This window comes from Arvicanthis niloticus, chromosome 4 (assembly GCF_011762505.2).
Source record: "Arvicanthis niloticus isolate mArvNil1 chromosome 4, mArvNil1.pat.X, whole genome shotgun sequence".
NCBI classification, from domain to species: Eukaryota; Metazoa; Chordata; class Mammalia; order Rodentia; family Muridae; genus Arvicanthis; species Arvicanthis niloticus.
The window spans coordinates 87,962,076-87,976,513 of record NC_047661.1 but is presented as its reverse complement, the minus strand read 5'-3'; the positions used below and the strand labels follow the sequence as shown (position 1 = coordinate 87,976,513).

The following is a 14,438-nucleotide window of genomic DNA, read 5'->3' as shown; positions in this document are numbered from 1 at the left end:
GAACAATATACATGTATGCTTGAAAACTGTGGTTTGGGGTTTTCTTTAAAATAATATTATTTAATTTTTCACAATTTCATACATACATGGTATATTTTATCACTCTGCCATTATCCCTTCCCCCACCAGGTAGTCTTTAAAAAAAAAAAAAACAAAAAACTTAGTTTATCTGCCTCCCACCCCCTTTGAGATAGGGTCTCTTTAACCTAGGGTTGCCTTAAACTCACAGAAATCCTCCTGCTTCTGCTTGGGAAATGGGATTGAGAGCATAAGCAACCATATCTGGCTCCATTTCAATGTATTCTTTATTTTCTGAAGTGGGTCTTATGTAGCTCAGTTGGCTTAGACTCACTGTGTAGACAAAGATGACGCTTGATCCTCTTGCCTTTCCTCCCAAATGCTGGGACTCAAGGCCTGTGCCTCCTAACCTTGTTTATACAGTGCTGGGAACAAAAGCCAGGACTTAGTGCATGCTAGGCAGGTCCTCTACCAACTGAACACAGCCCTGGTGGTCTTCTTGCTGGAGGTGGAGGGGAGCAGGGAGAGGAGTCCATTTTAGACCAAATGGCCCATGGGGCATATTTGACTCCAGTGATTTAATCACTAATCGAATACTTCTTAGCTCCTTGCAGTCCTGAAATAAAAAATATTTCGAAGGATGCATTCTCCATGATCAATGTGCACTGGCGATCGACTAATGAAGGTGCCACTTACACGGTGACGGCCCAGGGGAAGAAGGGGTTGTTCCAGTGCAGCAGCACAGGGGAGACCTGCAGGATGGGGGGCCTGCCCTGCGGCGCCATGTTCTCTGTCACTGCTGTGGCCGAAACTCAGGCGGGAAAGAGCCTGCCCAGCTACAGTGTGCCCCTGGAAACAGGTGCGTACCAACATTGAGTCAGTGAATCCTTAGGAATTTTCTTTAAGGCATGAATTTTATTTAATCTGCCCCAAGGGTGATGAAAGTACAGCATTTGATGTCCTTTCAAAAAGCCCCAGTCTTAGAGGAAAAAAAAGTTTGATATTTTACATGTTTCATAAATATATCTTCAGAAGTCTCTTGTCTTGCCCAACATTCACTTTGAAGGAACGAAACACTGACCCTGGAGAAACATCCCTTAGAATCTATATTCTCCCGAGACACAGTCAAAGCAGCTAACAAGAAAATAAAGGAGCTGATTTACTATTCCTGTCTCTGGTTGAGCCCTTTCAGTTTTTCTCTAAAGACTATTTTCTGAGTTTAGTTTCTAGGGCTGGACAGACAGCCACTGGTTTAGAGCGTTTACTGCCCTTGGAGAGGATTTCAGTTACGCTCCCAGAACCTAAATCAGGTGCCAAACAACCATGTACAACTCTAGCTTCGGGGATCCAACACCCTCTTCTGGCTTCCACGGGGAACTGCACTCATGCATGTGCATGTGTTCACACACACACACACACACACACACACACACACACACACGCATGCGCGCGCGCGCGCACAATTAAAATAAAATAAATATTTTTTTAAAATGCTTTCTGGATTTAGTTTCCTAATCAAGAGGCAGGTAATGCTCTTACAGGGTAGCTGTGAGCTCCTAGCTGAGTTACAAAGCATTTAATTCAGTGCCTGATACATATGATGAGACCTCTATTACAAAAAGCTCTTATTGACTGAGAACATTGTATTTGAAAAAACATTTAACAAACAGGCATGGTGGTGCACACCTTTAATTCCAGCACCGAAGAGGCAGAAATAGGTGCATTTCTATGAGTTCAAGGCCAACCTGGCCTAAAATAGTAAACTCCTGACAATCCAAGAGCTATACAATGAGACCCTGTCTCAATATCTTCCCAAGACATTTAGCAAGTTGCTTACATGAATATAGATATTATTAGCATGGGTCGAGAGCTTGGCAAGCACATAGAAGTCCTGGTGTGGTTGTGTACACGTAATCCTAGCATTCAGGAGGAAGATCAGAAGTTTAAGGTTATCAAAAGATATATGTAGAGTTCAAGGCTAGCCTACATGAGACTGTATCAAAAATAAAAAAAAAAGAATTGGGAGACATATCATATAATCCAAAGCCTATCCTAGGGTACTGCATTCCATATATGATTGGTATTACAAGATATATCAATGGGTATGGACAAGGGGAAAATTTTAATTTAAAAGAGAAAGTATGAGAAACTTAGGTATTTGAGTAAAACATGAATAAATCTCTATTCTTTCTACTATTTACTTATTATTGTGTGTGAGTGTGCATGTATGATGGAGGATGGTGTGAACATGCCACGACATGCATGCGGGAGTCAGAGGACTTTGTAAGTAAGTTCTGTTTCCACTGAGCATTTCCGGGGATTGAACTCGGGTGGTCAGATTTGCTCATCAACTGCTTTACCCAAAGAACAACCCCAAGCCCCACTACTGGTTATTTTCCACAAGTCATCTGTGGAATAGAACTAAATTCCTTTCTTTTCTTTCTTCTTCTTTTCCCCCCCATTTTAGTGCCCTGCTGTCCTGTTGGTCTGACAGCAGCTCAGGTCACCCAGTCTATAATCAACGTTAGCTGGACTATTGGGGCAGTGGCTCAAACCTATGTGACAGTGCTGGAGTCATACCTTGGGCAGTCTAAGTGTCACACCCATCAAAACCACTGCCTTCTGGGATGCATCACATGTGGCATCAACTACACGGTGGCATTAAAAGCTATTAGTCCCACGGGACTGACCACAGACTGTGCCTACCAAAGTTATTCTTCCAGTAAGTAAATGCTAAACATTAGCTCTTGAGTATTGCTATCTCAATCACTCACTGTTCTATTGCTGTGGAGAAATACCATGACCAAGGCAACTCTTTTGCTTGGTTGGTTTTGTCTTTGTTTTGTTTTTAAGATGAGATTTCTCTGTATGACCCTGACTGACCCGGAACTTTCTCTGTAGACAAGGCTGGCCTCAAATTCAGAGTTCTGCCTGCCTCTGCCTTCTGAATACTAGGATTAAATATGTGTGCCACCACCACCCAGACCAAGACAACTCTTATAAAAGAAAGCATTTAATTGGGGACTTGTTTATGGCTTTAGAGGGTTAGTTCATGATCATCATAATGAGAAGTAGACAGGTATGGTGCTGGAGCAGTACCTCCTGGGAGCTTTACATCTTGATCTAAAGGAGAGAGAGAGAGAGAGAGAGAGAGAGAGAGAGAGAGAGAGAGAGAGAGAGAGAGAGAATACACATCCCATAACAAGGCCATACCTCCTAATCCTTCCTAAACTGTTCCACCAACTGGGGACCAAGCATTTAAATTTATGAGGCTATGGGAACCATTCTCATTCAAATCACTAAAATTGCTAAGGTTCCATGATACCTGGTCCAGGCCCAATCCTTCCTTCCAGTTTAAAAAGATGGTGCATCTCTACCCAGCTTTCCTCAAATGTGGATTACTTTCTTAGTGTATGTGGGGTGGAGCACACTCGAGGTTGGACATCATTCTCAATCACTCATCACCTTATTGATTTGGTTGTTGTTGGTTTGTTGGGTTTTTTTTGTTTGTTTGTTTGTTTGTTTTTGTTTTTGTTTTTGAGACAGGGTTTCTCTGTGTAGCCCTGGATGTCCTAAAATTTATAGAGACCAACCTGCCTCCATCTTCCAAGTGCTGGGACTAAAGGTGTGTGTCACTACTGCCAGTTCTCTCCACCTTATTTTTTGGATATAAGATCTCTCATTGAATCTAGAGCTCACTGATTTGGCTAGATTGGCTGGCCGCCAAGCAGGAATGGTCTTGTCTCTCCCTGCCCAGTGCTAGTATTATAGGCACAAGCTATCCTGGTGATGCTGTGCCCAGTTTTTACATGAGCTCTGGAGCACAAACTCAGGTCCTCTCACATGCATGGCAAGCACTTCCCTGACATAGCCATCGCTTCAATCTTACTCATGCCTTCCTACCATGTTTACAATTCTCTTTGACTTAAAACTTCAAAGCTCAGAGGTTTCTGTCAGTAGTTGGTGCATGACTTCCCCTGGTAAAGAGTCTGGGTTATGTTTCCTGAAGAGATGGGGTTTTTTTTTTGTTTGTTTGTTTGTTTGTTTGTTTTTTGGGGGGGTGTTTGTTTGTTTGTTTTGTTTTGACAGAGAGACCTGTAATGAAAGGTAACTCAGCCTCGCAGAGTTTTTAGAAAGCGTCAGAGAATACATTCTACCTGGTTTGCACGGTTCTCCCATAGTGCTCTCCTCTCCCCTCCCCCTCCCCCTCCCCCTCCCCCTCCCCCTCCTCTCCCCCTCCCCCTCCCCTCCCCGCCCCCTCCCTCCTGAATCACTGTAGCTCCTCCTAAAGTTTCTCATTCAGCAGCTCAGAGGAGCAAAGGCCTCTTTCCATGCTGTCCACAAAACCCAAGCCATTCCCAAATAACAGGAAGAAACAGCAGGCAGAGTGGAGCCAGCAAAGACTTCCTCTTAAATAATTCTAACCTGCTGAGGCAGCTGCTTGGAAGACTGTTTTGAAAAAAACTCCAGGGACTTCCTCCAAGCTAGAGGAGAAATTGCATGGTAGTTATTTGCTGCCTCTTCCCAGGTCTGAGACAGTGGGGTTAAAATATAATTTTGGCATCTTGGAGATAATCAAGAATGACTTACCTGGGAGGTTATATTAGAAATGGCTTCTTTATATCTTTTGTTTTTTTGAGACTGGTTTTTTCTGTATAGGCCTGACTGTCCTGGCACTTACTCTGTAGACCAGGCTGAAGTTTGAGATCAGCCTACTTCTGCCTTCCCAATGCTAGGATTAAAGACATGAGCCACCACTACCCAGCTAAAACAATTTTTTAAAAAAGAGTAAGTTAAATCAGTCCAGGCAAGGTGGGTCATGATTATAATCTACTTGGAGGGGTACAGGCAGGAGGATCAGGAACTTAAGGTCACCTGAGCTACAGGCAGCCCGTGCTAAAGGAAACCCTATCTCAAAATGAAACAATTGTTTTCAATCAGTAAAAAAATAAATAAATTAAGCCAAGTATATAAGGTACTTCTCTTGTGGCTTTGACAAAATATCGAATGAAAAGTAGTGCATGCCCTTCGTCCCAACTTTCAGGAAGCAGAGGCAGGCAGATCTCTGAGTTCAAGGCCAGCCTAGTGTAAACGGTGATTTTCAGGACAACCAGACCTACACACAGAAACCCTGTTTAGAAAAACCCAAAACCTAACTCTAAAACAAAACAAACAAAAGCAATAACAACAACAACAACAAAAAACCCACCACCACCACTACCAACAACAACAAACTTAACGAGCTGGAGTGACGGGCCCAACAGTAAGCCCATCCACTGTTCCTCCAGAGGACCTGAATTCAGTCCAGCACCCATGTCAGGGAGATCCTCACACAACCCCAAGAGTATGCCCTCTTCCAGCCTCTCCAGGAATTTCATTCACATGCACAACACACACACACACTTAAAAATAAATCAATAAACAATGAAATGACTTTTAAAAATTGTCAGGTTTCAGTTCATGGTGAGGAAATCATGCGGTGGGAGGGGGATGGACACATTGTCTGAACTCAGGACCCCCATCTGACGGAATGCTACCACCCACTTTTAGGGTGATCTTCCCACCTCACTTAACATAATCTAGGTATTCCTTTACAGACTTTTCCAGAAGGTAACTTTAGATAATCCATCACAGGCTTGCCTGTAGGCTTCTCTCATGGATGTTTCTAGATCTCATCAAGTTGACAGTGTCAGTCAACCACACCAGGCTCCTGCCTGGCATCCCAGCATTCAGAAAACTGAGACAAAAAGGTTCACCAGAGAGCCATGATTTCAGACTATATAGGGAGTCAGACCCTATCTCAAACTGCCTCTCAAACAATCAACTGGTTAATCAATCATGTCGAACATAGTGGGATAGCAGCAGAATCCCAGCACTTGAGACTAAGCAAGAAGACGAATTTAAGGGCTGGCTTGGGCTATATAACCATAGCTTGCCTCAAGCAAATACACACACAGACACACAGACACACACAGACACACAGAGGATGAGAGAGAGAAAGAGATCGTGCACAAAGCAAGTGAGTCTGATTATCTTTCACAATTTAAAAGATTATACAATATGATCTTACTTTAGCTAAGGAGCATCCCAGCATCTGGTGCTCTGATTAGTCCCCAAGGTGTGGCCCACTCAAACTATTTGAAGACAGGATCAAAAGTGTACCTCATCACTCAGCACAGGTGAAGCATGGGCCAGCTTGTCAGAGAAGTGACTGCTTCCAAGGTCTGCTGCTTGGCTCACCACTGCCATTTCTTTTTCAGTTAATAGTGAGCACAATACGTTATATTTAAACTTAGTCCCACTGAAGGCAAATAAAGTCGGGGCATTGTGCTATAACTTGGTGGGATCGTGAGCGTCTGACTCACCGTTTGAGTCATGAGCAGAGCGGCATCTCTCTGCCAACTGCAGACCTTTGATTCACCAGTGTTCTATAATAAAAACCCCATACCCCACCCCACCCTACCCACACATGGATCTCTGATTGTGTGGCTCAGCACGGGAAGAATGCTTGCATCCCTTCAAACCTTGCTGTGTTCTAACAGGGATTAATCATTCTGTGCAGAAGAGTCTTACTGGTGATCTTTCTTCTTTGTAGTGATTGTAAATATGGCCATGCTTGTATGATAGTGGGATAAATAATTCTGTACTTTTTTTTTCCTGTAGGTGCCTGTTGCCCACTGGGGGTCAAATTATATAGGCTGGGCCCTAATGGCATCAGGATCTACTGGCAAGCCTCAAGGGGCTCTGCCAACTATACCACCGACCTCTATGGTTCCAAAGGCATCTTTACATGTGCCCCACATGCTGGTCTAAGTTTCTGTGACATCACCAACATCCCCTGTGGGGACGTATACACCGTGATGGTCTCACCAGTTGCTGAAACAGGACTGAAGGTTACTTTCTGCCCGAAAAAAGTATATTCAGGTAAAGCAAGTTAGGACTTTAATTTAAAACCAACCTTGGAGCTGAATGTAGCTCAGTGGTACACCACTTGACATAGTATGTACAAGGCCCCAGCACCCAAAAGAAAAACATACGAGGAAAATTAAAATTAACGCTTGGGCTGGTTTAATGGGTACTCACTCCAGTTTGCTTTCTGTTACTGTGATAAACACCATGGTCAAAAGCAAAGTGTGAAGGAAAAGGGTTTATTCGCTTCAACTTCCTTTACTGAGGGACGTCAGAACAGGAGCTCAACTGGGGCAGAAACCTGGAGGCAGCAGCTGATGCAGAGAGCACCGAGGAGTGCTGCTTACTGGCTTGCTCTCCCATGGCTTGCTCTCCCATGGCTTGCTCTCCCATGGCAGGCTAAGCCTACTTTTTTATAGAATCCTGCAACCTCCCACATCAATCACTAATCAAGAAAATGCTTTACAAGCTTGCCTACAGCCCAATCTTATGGAGGCATTTTGTTTTCTCAATTGAGTTTCTCTCCTCTCAGATGAGACTCCAGCTTGTGTCAAGTTGACATAAAACTAACTAGCACATGGTGGCAGGAGAGAACTGACTCCTGAAAGTGGTTCTTGGACCTCCACATAAATGCTTTGGTACTCACCAATGCACACACTCTCACATATACAAAATCACTAAATCTGGAAAATAAATTAAAACAAACCTTCAACTCCAACCCATGAGTTAAGATTCAGGACAATCCCATGTAAGTGCTCTGTGCGAACTGTCTAAAGCTGTGGGAACTCTAGCTTCTCTGGAGTTGTGTTTTGTAACTTAATGTGGGCCTCTGCTCCTCTCACTGTCTTTTGCTTGCCCTTCAGATACTATTTACATAGTAAAGTGAATTAAAAGTGATTGGAGATTTGGAAACAGATTTTTTTTTTTTTCCTGAGACAGGGTTTCTCTATGTAGTCCTGGCTGTCCTGGAACTTGATCAGTTGATCAGCCTCCAACTCGATTGCCTCTGTCTCTGAGTGCTGGGATTAAAGGTGTGTTCCACTACCTGGCTGATTTTTAAACATAGTCTAGAGATGACAGTAACCACCCTGTCATGTTGGACCTTATAAGACTTGAACTTTGCCATATAATGGTCTACAAAGCAAGTTCCAAGACAGCCAGGACTCTGTTACACAGAGAAACCCTGTCTTGGAAAAAATAAAAATAAAATTAAGATTAAGATTAAAAAGGTCTTGAACTTTTATTTACACAGATTGTGATTGAGATCTAAGGAAAAGTTTGAAGTTCAGAGAAAAAGGAATGTATGAATCACAAATTAAGTCTGGAAATATGAGTGGGTAGACAGATTGTGATCACAACCCAGGGCTGTCAGCCTGGGCATCTCAGAGGTGGCAGGAAACATTAGCAATTCTCTTGTTCTGTGTTCCAGCACCCTCTGCTACCTTGCCCAGGGCACAGTCATACATTTTTCATGTGCTTCTAAGAGAAAGAAGAGAAAAGCAATAGTAAAGCCCTAGGATTTTGCAGGTGAACAGGGAAAGGGGAAAATGACTCCTGAGCCTTCACTGATAAGCAGTCCACACTTTCTAATTAAATGTAGGTAACAAGTTCAAGATGCCTCTAGGTGATGGAGTACGGCCAGCACCTCCTTGGAAGGGTGGTCCCACTGGCCTTCCATGTCATGCTTTGTTTCTTCTTGTTTTGTTTTTTTTTTTTTGCTTGGTGTGGGGGGGGGGGCATATTTTTCCCTACAAAGTAATCCGGCCAGCCTTGTGAGAAGAGAAAGGAATGGATTCTTGGGGTACAGATGAACTCTTTGGAAGATGAGCGAGCCACTCAATAACAACATGTTTCGCTCACTGGATATTTCACAACTTAACAAATGTCTTCACAATTATATCTGACAGAATCTCAAAATAAACCTAAGATATAGACTCAGCAGACATGAACTGTCTCCAATTTATAAATAAGGAAACTGAGACCCAAGAGCTCCACGACCTCTATCTACAACAATTTTCTTCAAGTCACCAAATTGTATATGAGCCCAATTATGCATAGACACAGAATGGTCACTGGGGATCCTTCCCAAAAGTACACTCGGAGGACCTCATTTGCCTTACTGCTTGTACACCCCAAAATGGTTCAGGCCAGATCAACCTTTCCATTCTTCCTACCCCATTACATTTGGAATATTTTTTCATAGAAATTGTCCAAGTGTGGTTGTTATTAGGACAAGAAAAAAACCGTCCCATTGTTCAGAGAGGGGTGTGTGTAGGGCTGGATGTAAATGTAGATCTGAGATTGATCGGTGCATTGTTGGGAGAGGGGTGTGTGTGCATAGCCTATGTAGGCAAAGGAGCTAGGCTGCCAAGTGCATCATTAGAAGAGGCCTCAACCCAAACCCGGGGGAGTCCCAAGTTGCCAAATCATTCCCTATGCTTGCCTGCCTCAACATTGCCTTCTCTTGAGTTTTTTCTTCTTTATCTTTGGTCTATTTTGCATGTATTGATTTTTAGCACTTCTGGAAATTAGATTCAGAGTATTGTGCATGCTTGGCAAGCACCATACTTCGGAGCTAAGGAGAGCCTGCCCCGAACCTTCTCTTAAAACTTTCTTTTGAAACCGTGGCTTGCTAAATTGCCCTTCCCGGCCTCAGCTGCCTAAGTAGCTCAGCTTACAAATGTGCATCGCTGTGTCCAGCACGTTTATTCTTTTTTAATGTATATATTTTCCATCTGAAATCCATCAATCGGGTTGGGAAGATGGCTCAGTGGTAAAGTGTGTGCCACACAATGTTAAAGACATGAGTTTGCATCCCCAGGACACGAGTGAAAAGTCAGGCAGGGCAGTACACACTGGTAGCCCCATAACTTGTTAAGAAGCAAGTGGGGAGGTGTTAGGTAAGAGCTTACTAGCCAGCTGTCTTAGTTAGGGTTTTATTACTGTGAAGAGACACCATGACCAAGGCAACTCTTATAAAGGAAAACATTTCGTTGGGGCTGGCTTACAGTTTCAGAGGTTCAGTCCGTTATCATCGTGGCAGGAAGCATGGCAGTGTGCGGGAGCCATGGTGCTGGAAGAGCCGAAGAGTTCTACATCTTGATCAAAAGGCAGCAGGAGACCGTGTCTTCTCCACTGAGCAGAGCTTGAGCATAGGAGACGTCAAAGCGCACCTCCACAGTGACATATTTCCTCCAACAAGGCCACGCCTTGTCCAACAAGGCCCCTAATATTGCTCCGTCCCATGGACTCTTTCAAACACATGAGTCTGTGGGGGCCATGCCTATTCAGACTACCACACCCACCTAGCCAAATCTATGGACTTTAGGTGTAGGAACAAAGTCACTATCTCAAAAACTGCAGGTGGAGAGCAATCAAAGAAAGACGCCTGACATCTTCAGGTCTCCACTTACACACTTGTGCATGTGTACCTACATTAACAAGCACAACACACACACCCAAAATACACAAATAAATACGTAAATATGTCAGTGAGTGTATTCTTAATGCTTATGTTTTAATTTTTTTTTTTTTACAGTTACCTGTTCTGGTAGTACACTTGGGATGGGTAAGTCATTTTTTCCCCAAGCATAGAAATAGGAGAGAATTGGTGTGTCTGTGTGCTGCAGTTACTTAATGAAATCATGATCAAAGCTGATGCTAACTCCTAAGAATGCCAAACGCTCCTTTGATGTAAGAGTGTCCCTTCCCCCTTCACATTGCACAAACCAAAATGAATTCCTTTAGATGTTGAAATCTTTTTAGATTTCTGGAGTCCCAAAGAAAAATGCAAAACTTTTGGAGGGCAGCTGACTTTTCCTGCTCCCCGAGGACTTCCTTTGGAAGAAGGTTCCAGCCTGGCTGCATGCTAACATTCCTTGGAGACCTTCAATTTTACTGATGCTAGAGCTCTGGCCCCTAAAGACATGGCATAATTGTTCTAAGTTGAAAGCTGGGCAGCAGGACTTTTAACAGCTCCTCTGGTGATTTTAAAGCAAAGTGAAGGCTGAGAATTGCTGCGGTAAGCCGGGCTTCTCCCTAGCCGGTGCAGATCCACACCAGGCAAAGGCGCATTTAGACTTGGCAGGGACAGAGGCTTTCCACGTTAATGAGGTGAGGTCTGAACATGCTTTGAATAGAACAGCCTCAGAGAGAATCAGCCCCTCTCCCTCCCTGAGCAAGCCATTTGAGAGCCTCTGCAGTACCATGGAAATCATCATGTCTAGGAAGAATTTCTAGATTTCATCATTATCTTCCGTGAATACCGGACTAGTCAAATCAGGATCCTGGCTGGCCAGGACCCTCTTGACCTGCTAAAAGGAGCCCTGGGGAATCTGTTCATTTAAGAATTCCTTGATCCTTGGACTATCATAAATCTTGTCAACCCCATGAATTAGACTTTTTTTTTTTTTTTTTTTTTGGACAGGGTTTCACTATATCCCCCTGTCTAGCCTGGCACTCACTATGTAGACCAGGCTGGCCTGGAGAGCTCAGCCTGCTCCTGCCCTCCCAAGTGCTGAAATGATGAAAGGTTTTTACACCACAATGCCTGCCAGAAATAAACATCTTTTTTAAACTATATTTTTCGTGTAGCTCTGGCTGTCCTGGTACTCATTCTGTAGACCAGGCTGGGCCTCAAACTCAGAGAGATCTGCCTGACCCTGTTTCCTGAGTGCTAAATTAAAAACATATGCTACCATACCACCGTGAAGTCGCTGATCTCTGGTGTCTGAAAAGGCTTTCTAAGAGTTTGGATTTAAACCCTGCTGCCCTTCTTTGCCAGTGTCTGAAGTACTCAACTTCCCAAACCTGGTTTTCCTCATCTGAAAGCTGAAGAAATAGTCACTTCATCAAACATAATGACATTAAATGAAATGTAATTAGTTGGACACAGTGAGAATTCAGGATCAATTTCATCTCATAACTCTCTATTATGTTCTAGATATTAACATTTTAATGTGCACTTCTAACGTAATTGTATGTTAACCTTAGCCCTCCTAATACTTGAAGACATTAAAATGTGGGCCCAACAACGACCATGTTATTTGGTAACCTTTTAGAAATGTTGCCTCTAGGGTTTGGTCAAAGACCTAGTAACTGAGAAATTCTGGAGCCCGAAAACTTTGTGGTTTTGGCTTAGGTGTTTTGTTTTGTTTTGTTTTGTTTTGTTTTGTTTTGTTTTGTTTTGTTTTGTTTTTGCAAGACAGGGTCTCTTTGTGAAGTCTTGGCTGTCCTGGAGCAAGCAACTAGCTCTGTAGTCCAGGCTGGCCTCAGACTCACAGAGATCTGTCTGCCTCTATCTCCCAAATGCTGGGATTAAAAGTTTTTACACTACAAGGCCCCTGCTAGTCTGGGGCTGGGAGAGGGGGAGAGGCTGATTGACTCTAAGGTTGTGCTATTCAAAGCTTACTCAAACCTCACCTCATTAGCACACAAAGACTCTGTCCCCTGCCAGGTGCGCCACCACCTGGCCAGAGGATGGGGCTTTAACTTGGGAGAGCACCTTGGTTGCTGGAAACCTGGTGCCTGTTTGGAGGAGAAAGTGACAGGTGTGGGGTCGATGTGCCCAGTATGGTATCTTTCTCCTTTGGTACCCAGCCAGCTTCAGTGTCACCTGCTCATCCTACGGAGCTGTGAGGACTTTCCTCCCCATGACAACCTTAGCAGATGAAGGTTCCTGTTCATCTTGTGCAAATGTCTGAATGAACGACATAGTGGAGGTTTCTCAGGGGCACAGCAAGTTGCATGAGGGTGAAAGGAGTATTCCTCATCCAATCAGTACTATGAGCTCAGGGATACTGGGAGGATTCATCTCGTGAAGCAGGGGGTTAGTCACACTGATTAGTCTGGTCGCTTTGAACAGTTTGGTAGCTCACTTACCTCCTTGCGTGCTGTGAGGTACAATAAAAACAGCATTCTGAATATTGACAGTAACAAACTCTCAGCACTTAAGCAATGTCTGAGCTTGTGATGCAGCCTCTGTGTCCTCTTCCCTTTCCCTTCAGTGATTTACAGAGGGAAGAAGAACGATACAGCGAGCCCCAGGTAAAAACAGACACTCCACAAGGTGAGTAGAGAAAATCAATTCTGTCTGATTCCACAGCAAGATTTTGTCTTCTGTTTTAACAATTCTCCTCACTTGTCTTCCAGAGTCCCTGTGCTGTTAATGAGCAGCTATGGAAACTCGCTATTAGAATACAAAATACCCGTAGGATAGGAAAAGCTCCTTTGCCCTTCAAAGGAGTAACTCATGCTCTGTCTTGAGAGGACAAGGTCAAGTGTGTCATTAGCTGCAGAGAAGTTCAACATGAGCTGTGGAGAGGAGAGGACTCCACAGAGGAACCGTCCAGAAAGTCCCCTGGAAGGTTGCCAGACTGAGTCAGCACACTGTCACAGCCTGGAAGCATAAAAGCAAGGCTTAGCAGAAATTTATTCAGAGGCTTCATATCCAGACACACTACAGAACGTCGCCTATCCTAAACCCATATAGCCCAGGCTGGCCTTGAAGTCTCAACCCTTTTGCCTCAGTTTCCCAAAGTGCTCGGGTGACAGACATCCACCATTATGCTCCATCACAGACTTTAATATGTCCTGGTCAGGAGTCTCTCAACAGCTTGCCCATACAGCATCCTCTCTTCAGGAAGAATGGAAGTGTACCCCCACCACAGTCAAGTCATCCTCAGGAGGACAACATTCACCCCAAGACAGGCCTTTGTCGGGGCTTTATAGCTTGAGTTTGGAGCAGCAGCTGCTAGGGCAACGTGTGGAACAAGCGCCTTCGGCACAAGTTCCTGGGGAAGCTGAGCTGCCTGCAGACTTCACTGAGTCAGAGAGCGCCATGTGAGCAGACATCTGCCAGAGCCTCTGGGAAAGCAGAACCATAGGTCTGTGACTGGAAAGACTGCCATCAGGCTCTCAGAGTGAGCAAAGATGTCAGGTGGAGCAGCAGCCAAGGGCAGAGAGTCTCAGACTGTGGCAGACTGACACACACACACAGCCTTTCGGGGGTTCATCAATCTTGTAGCCTGTTCTCTATGCTCCACGCACATTGTAATGGCTTCTTTCCATGACTGGAGAGGGAAAACAGTGATATATAATATAAATCTGTTGTACCTAGAACAAATGTTTGTCTATCTACTGCCAGAAAAGTAATTTTAAAATAGTATGAGTAAGATTTGTGTCACAAATCCTCAAATGCATGGCTGTAGGGTGTGAAAGAATGGCATCAGTGACTAAGAGAACAGGCTGTTCTTGCAGAAGACCTGAGTTCCAATCCAAGCCCTCTCATGGCAGCTTATAAACATCTGTAAATCTGGTTTGGGCTAGTGGAGGTGGTGGTGGTGGTGGTGGTGGTGGTGGTGGTGGTGGTAATGGGCCATAGCTTCCCTCTTCTGGCCTCCAAGAGCACCAGGTACCAAACGGTGCACATGCAGGAAAGTTAGGCATGAGGCCAGCAAGGAAGAGAGAGCAAACTTCTTCTCTTGCATCTTCTTTCCAAGTATGAGGGCACA

At 44.2% G+C, this 14,438-nt stretch overlaps 1 protein-coding gene across 2 annotated transcripts in view; it reads left to right on the top strand.

Annotated features, from left to right (window-relative positions):
- Window positions 1–12,976, top strand: part of Fndc7 (fibronectin type III domain containing 7) — a 32,080-nt gene extending 19,104 nt beyond the window's left edge. For both annotated transcript variants that reach the window (XM_034499778.2, XM_034499777.2), the window contains 5 exons: window positions 623–877; window positions 2,486–2,740; window positions 6,682–6,942; window positions 10,466–10,495; window positions 12,933–12,976. In XM_034499778.2, the coding sequence (XP_034355669.1) occupies window positions 623–877; window positions 2,486–2,740; window positions 6,682–6,942; window positions 10,466–10,495; window positions 12,933–12,976 (845 nt within the window). The remainder of the gene's footprint in view (window positions 1–622; window positions 878–2,485; window positions 2,741–6,681; window positions 6,943–10,465; window positions 10,496–12,932) is intronic.
- Window positions 12,977–14,438: the final 1,462 nt, after the last annotated feature.